Here is a 6,944-nt window from a genome sequence, read left to right as displayed (position 1 = left end):
CTTGACTAAAATCCTCATTTCTTCCCATTACCCCAATATTCTACAAACATGGGCTTTTAAAATAAAATGGCAATTTAATAGTGAAAACTTCATTGCATAAAATACACACATCTACGATGTGCTATGCTAAAATAGATGCTCATTGGAATTTACTGTCATGTGAAAGAATGAGCTATGGAGCTAGTTGATCACCACATGGATCCCATCAGACGTTTTAACAGTGGTAAGTGCATAGCATAGCTTTGTGCTGTAATTGATAAAAACTGCCAATGGCTCCCAGATCTGAGGCCAAAACAATATTACAAGAGTTAAAGTAGTGTTTTATGAGCTGAGTGCTATCAAGGGGTCTGCAGTTCTTGTGTATACCATCCAACTGGGACACTCAATGAGCATCTTTTTTTTGGATTTGGTTAGCTTTTCTAGCTCTTACATTGAGTTTCTGTTAATTCCATCGTTTTCCTTGATTTTTTTTTTTTTTTTTATTCAGTTATACAAGCTCACTGCCTTTCTCTGCGCCTATGCATAAGCGGGGCCACCTAGAGCTGGCTGCCCAGGACTGTTTCCAGATGCCTTTTGAAGATCTCCACGGAGGAGACTCATAGTCTCTCTGGGCAGCCTGTGCTAGTGCTCAGCACCTGCACAGCACAGAAGTGCTGCCTGTGTTCGGAGGGAACTTCCCGTGCTCCAGTGTGTGCCCACTGCCTCTTGTCCTGGCGCTGGGCACCACCGAAGGTAGCCTGGCTCTGTATTCCCTTCAGGTATGTGTGCACACTGATAGATGCCCATGAGCCTTCTGCAGGCTGAGCAGCACCAGCTCTCTCAGCGTTTCCTCACAGGAGAGGTGCTGCAGTCCCTCAGTCACCTCTGTGGTACTCTCTCCGCTATGTCCATGTTTTCTCTTCTACTGGGAAGCCAAGACCTGGAGTCAGTGCTCTGGGTGGGGCCTTACCAGTGCCATGCTCAGGCTGTGTCTGGGAATTATTTTAGTTACTACTCGTGACACTGAACAGAACAGCGAGCTTTATTTGGGTGAATCCAACCCCTTGTCTGTTTCTGAACACTGGCATTGTTGTTCTGGAGCCAGCTTCTGTCACCGTGCTGTGACTACACGTGACGACGCTGTGCTGCATCTGGCCTCGCTGAGCGACTCGGTGCTGCTCACTGCCCTCCCCGCCTTGATGCTTATCTCAACAGCAGTGATGTGGCTGACAGGAAGGGCTGTGGAAGGGCTACTCAATGCTGCTGAGCAGTTTAATTTGGTGTTGCATCAGTTCAGGGAGTGTCACTGGTGGTTGGGTGTGATGACAATGACTGCAGTGCCTGCGGACTACGGGTATTTGCTCTTGCCTCCTCTGGCAGCTGTTCACCAGCTGCAGGTATTTCACCCAGCACAGTCAGGTGAAAAAAGGCATGAGGTATGGATGGGATAAAAATCTTACCAAGCATTTTAAACAGTACTGTAACCATACTGATATCATATGCTTGTGAAACTGATAAATGAAGGAACCTCTGGAAATTAAAAACAGGGTATTTCTTTAAAGTTTCATCTTAAATATACTCTTCATGCACTTCTTAAACACAGGTTTAGCACCTCACACAGGAATTTTAAATGCTGATAATGTGCTACATACAAAGAAAGAGCTGGAAAATCTGGTTTGGAAGACATTCAGCTACAGGAATTTGTAGCAATGGTGGTCTCATTTTAAAAGCAAGGCAGAAATGGTGTAGAGAAGTATTTATCTCTTTTTAGACCTATGGAAAAAATGTGAGTTTTCACATGAGGCCTTCTTCAACTGAAGTAAAAGCCCAGTATTAGATTTGGTAAGAATACTACTGACATCTGCATGCGATCAGCAGGAGGGCTGTGTGCCCAAAAGCTTCCCTCAGTTATGATAGCAGCAGCAAACTGTCTGCCTCCTATATTCTTGTTGCCTTGTTCATTCTGAAAAAGTAATCATCTTACTCTGATTTTATACCAGAGCACAGTGTACAGGCAGCGAGTGTTTTGGGCTATAGAAATTGTATATATGAAATTGTATGAAACGTATACAATTTCACTGTGTTTTGTGTGGTCTTACCAGACGAATCAATCTGGAAGTGCTACAATCGTGTGTGAAAACTTAATCCAGGGTCTTTTGCTTTGTGTCTTCTTCAGAACATCATGACCATTTTAAAACACTTCATGGGCCCACAGTGCACAGCATTTGCTTTCAGATTATGAAGTAAACATAGCTTGGTGCCAAACTAAAACATAGCTGCACTAAATACATGGCATTAGCAAGTGTTTCAGTTGACAATTTCTTCTGCCAAGTTCTTCTCCTAGCCTGTCCTCATGTCTGCGATTGCCCCAGCCCAGGTGCAGCATCTTGCACTTGGCCTTGTCGAACCTCATTAGGTTCACATGGGCCCAAACCTCAAGCTTCTCCAGGTCCCTTTGGATGGCATCCCTTCCTTCTGCTGTATCAGCTGCAACACTCAGCTGGGTGTTTGCAAACCTGCTGAGGGTGCGCTTGATCCCACTGTCAATGTCATTGATAAAGACAGTAAAAAGCACAGGTCCTGGGACAGACCCCACAGGGACACCACTCATCACTGGCCTCCACCTGGACATTGAGACATTGACCACCACCCTGTCTGTGGCCTTCAGGCCAACGCCTTGATTATCAGAACATAAAGCCTGTCTGTGCTTTACTGTCCACTACCTTATGTGTTTCTGTGATACAACTTGACAGTTTCTCTGCTGGTAACACACGCAACTTCCTGACCATTTCGGTAAATTTAAGTTGAGGGAAGACACTAGGAGAAGGCTGAGGCGTTTGTGAGTCTTCAGTCTCTAGACAGTGGATCAGAGACAGAAAATAGTAACTAAATTTGCTGCTCAGGAGACCAAACAAAAACAAACCAACTTAGCTCTGTAGCTTGCAGTGTATCAGCACAGATGTGCAAGACAGCTGGCAAAACTCAGCCGGCCTGCTCACAGACCCAAGTCCTGGCTCTCAGTGGCCTTGTGCTTTGCCAGGACTGTGGTAGACAAAGCAGTCTTTTTCCCCTAGGTGCAAGGATGAGGAGCAATGCAGCATATGCACTGTTGGAGGTCTTCTGCTGCAGGTGGTTGTAACAGACGATGCCCATAAGGTAATGAGAAGGCAGTGCAGGATGTCTTACACGTCTGTAGTGTCTGGTAACAGCTGGGGACGGAATGTCAGCTGCTCGCTTCTGCTTTTACTCCCCTTCTGCCTTCCTGGCAGTGGATACAAAGGCTGGTTTGCCCTCTTTGACTTTCAAGGTGTGGGGTGCCTTGAAGTGCACAGGGTCAGCAGCAATGAACCAGACACCACAACATTGCCGATGTTCTCCCCCTGGGAGTGTGTACAACTGCGAGTTAATGTCCAGAAAACTTTTGGTACACAATGATTTGTCTGAAGCATGGGGGGTGTTTCTGAACACGGAATGAAGAAGTAATAAAAAAAGCAGAACAAAAATCACCACTACACTCTTAAATATGAACTTTTTTTTTTAATTTTACAAACCCACAGATGTCGCAGGGAAACCAAGGACTTCTACACCACTTGCCCCAATGCAGCAAGTTCTTGTTCAGTTGCCAGAAAAAAAAAATTAATTCAAAGGCATTTGAAGAACAATTTTCTTGAAGAGAATAGACTTTAAAATGTTTAGTGTTATTTTTTTTTCAAGTATTTTAAAATGCTTAAATACCTTTCATGTTTTCTCACTGCCTCAAACATCCCTTCACCTGCTAGGGAAAAAACATGTCTGGAGTCTGAGCTATCAAAATGCTATTTGCATCAGGCGGTCTGAAAAGCAAAAGCCTGGTCCCACTTTTAATCAGACATTCCCTGTGATGGGAGGAGGATGGAAAGGTCAAACGACAGGGATCCTCTCTGTTAGAGCCTCAGCGCTGTTACCCCTGCCATGAGATGCTATCACTGTGGAGCAAAGCACATTTCTCCTCGACTTGCTCATGGAGCTACTGCTCTGGTATTGAAGTTACTGGGATTCACTGAGTAAATAAAGGGAAAGGAACACTAAGAGACCTTGGTGACATAACTTTGCTATGTTGTAGTAGGCTCTAAGAGCCAGTGCATCCCTACTTGCTGATTCTGTGAAAGAACGTGGCACAGAGGGTTTAGGTCACTACGTGAAGGACCCAGGACGGTTTCTCTGGCAGGTGTCTTCTTTCTGGGATAGCCGGTCAGCTATATTGTTCTGTTTCTCAGTTTCTCCTTCTGTGAAGTAATTGTCATTACTAGAATAACTTTAAAGTGCGCTAAAAAAGCGGATAGATAAAGGCAGAATTATGAATCAAGAAGAACTAGCTAAAGAAACCACCTCCCTTAAATGTGGAACATGACTACGCTGTGTCATCTTAAGCCTCTACCTAGGTCAGCAAGCCTTTACTGGTAGTTATATACTCTGCTCCAAGGCCACTGGGTGCCTTGAACACGAGAATGAGGCTCAGATTTGACTTTCCATCCGTGAGATGATGGTGAAAGCAGGACAGTGATACCGTACCTGCAGCCACCAGCACTGCCGAGGAGACGCACCGTGTCGCTCTGCAGTGGATGAGATTTCTCAAAAGGTAGTCTTTACGCTCAGATGCAATTTAAAATCCATTACCGCATTTTAGCTAACTGGCCGCTACAGAAGAAAGTCCCCTCTCTGCTAATCTGGGAGACAAAGTGGTGGACTAAGTCCCTTGAGGAAACCCCATAAAATAAAATTAACCCCAACAATACAATTCAAATAATTTACTGCTGGCAAAAGCCAGAGCACAAAGATGCTCAGTGCTACGCTTGTCAGTTTGTTTGGACTGCTTTGGCAGTCCGTAAGCTCACTAGGCTGTGGTCTTTTTCCTTCATTTGCAAAGCTTCTAAAATGGGACTCTGCCCTTTAAAGATGATGTAATAAATAACTGCTTCCTCCAAGTCCTTCAAAAGCCACAATTTCCAAATGCAGCTTTTTTGTTTGTTTGTTTGTGGAGGCACCTTCCCTTGTTTCCACCCACTGAAACTACCACCTGCTGTTGGTGATTATTTTGCATTTACTTTGTGGGCGGAAGCCTAGAAATAAAAAAGATGGTCACACTGTAGACTTCTCATTCCGCAGAGGTGGGAAATGAGATGTGTATCCCCAAGTATTAGCTAATAATTTGACACAACATGTATACTCCCTACCGTACGTCAATATATGCTCATAAATAATTCAGCTACACTTAAAAGCAACATCTGGGCTTGCCAAGAGAAGTGATTAAAAACAACAGAATTGCACGTTGATTCCTCTGAAGTCAGATGAAATTTAGAAAAAATACAAAAAGAGAATACCTAATTAGGAAATGTTGAAGTAGTCACTAACTATTCAGAACATTACTCTGATTCTGTAGCTGCTCTGGTCAAAGAAAAAATTTTGGGCAAAGTATTCGCTCCACCCATTATTAATTTAAACAGTCCATTTCTGCTATTCTTCCAGGTACCTAGTATATTCTACGTGTAGTATAATCTAGTACCAGGCTAGCAGCTCCAAGAAGAGCAGGATCTGCTAGATTTGAGACCACCACATCCACAGTTTTAACAGAGGACAAAGCCTGTCGCTGTATCACATCTTTGACAGTATTGACGTAGTGGCTGGCTAGGACGCCAGAAAGGATCACCAGAGAGGGGTTCATGGTGTGTAGAATGTTCACAACTCCGAGGCCTAATGCTGTACCAGCTGAAAAAATAAAATAAAACAAAATTAAGTAGAACACTCAAAGCAGTCCAAACATCATTTTTTGCAATAGGTCTGTTAGCAGCTAATAACACAGTAGTCAGGAAATTGTTTTATTCCATATGGCAGAACGTTTTTAATTTGTTATCACAAGTGTTAGTTTGCCATTACTCTTTCCTTCAAGGAAAAAAAAAGGCAATTTTATTGCACAATAGTGCATTATTCAATGATATGGATGTGAAAGACCAAGCAATGTATTACCACACTTGTAATGTAAGAGAAAATAGCAAAGCATTATTCTACTTTCTCAGTGCTATCAGCTATGTATGAGGAAGGGGACTATGTCTGAAGCTAGTAAAATAGTAAATTATCCAATGTAAAGTAATGTGAATTGCCTTTGCTTGCTCAGACAAGACATTCCCTTGACTACAACAGAACATCCCCAAAATTTCCAATATGAAAATCTTGAGACCTCACTTCTTTTTTTAATTTAAAGCCAAACCTGATCTTTGCAGGAACATAGAGACTCTTCAGGACATCTTTTGCTCAAGTTTCCTATACCATTGTATTTAACTTTTCATTAAAGTTAGTAATTATACACAGAGTTCCTTGAGTCTAATGCAGGTCTGTTGTTTGCAGTGGCATAGTGTATCCCCCAAAATCTAACCATATAAGGGTTTTCTGCCTGTGGCTGTCTTCTTACCTGTTCTGAGAATGCTTTCTGCTTTTGTGTTCCCAAGTTTAGCTGCCTGAATGAGATGTGCAGCACTAACAACTTCCTCCTTCTTCATTGACATTCCTTCCACTAAAAGCAGATCCGCTGTTTATGGAGGAGAGAAAGCCAAGAGAAAAACATGGTGACGTGGTAAGTCAAGAAATGGAGCGTAAACAGGCAGTTAAGATTTTTCCATCTCTTTCACTTTCATACTGAAACCTGAGCAAACTGGCCAGTCTTGAGTTTAGCAGTTATATGCATATTCAGGAAACTCTTTGCAGAAGCAGGACATCAAATTTGTAGCATGGTAATTCACTAGTCCTATCATCTGCCCCAAAATTTCACCAAATAAGAAAAAACGTTCTCAGCTTCAGTTGACAGACTGAGAAGCTGTTGCAGAAAGATGATCCCTGTGAAACTAAATCTCTCACAGGCTCCCTGTCCAGTTGGCTACCTTACAGCACACTTAAAAAGGAAAAACTGAACTGTACGACATGATTATTGCACT

General features: G+C 43.0%; 1 protein-coding gene across 3 annotated transcripts in view; it reads right to left on the bottom strand.

Moving 5' to 3' along the window:
- Positions 1-3,496: 3,496 nt before the first annotated feature.
- GNE (glucosamine (UDP-N-acetyl)-2-epimerase/N-acetylmannosamine kinase) overlaps positions 3,497-6,944 on the bottom strand; it is a 28,250-nt gene continuing 24,802 nt past the window's right edge. For all 3 annotated transcript variants that reach the window (XM_068668008.1, XM_068668010.1, XM_068668009.1), the window contains exons 11-12: positions 6,425-6,541; positions 3,497-5,724 (exon numbers count right to left, since the gene is read on the bottom strand). In XM_068668008.1, the coding sequence (XP_068524109.1) occupies positions 5,489-5,724; positions 6,425-6,541 (353 nt within the window). In that variant the 3' untranslated portion in view covers positions 3,497-5,488. The remainder of the gene's footprint in view (positions 5,725-6,424; positions 6,542-6,944) is intronic.

This window comes from Anas acuta, chromosome Z (assembly GCF_963932015.1).
Source record: "Anas acuta chromosome Z, bAnaAcu1.1, whole genome shotgun sequence".
Lineage (NCBI taxonomy): Eukaryota > Metazoa > Chordata > Aves > Anseriformes > Anatidae > Anas > Anas acuta.
Note: the sequence above shows the minus strand (reverse complement) of the source record. Positions and strands in the feature narration are given on the sequence as shown.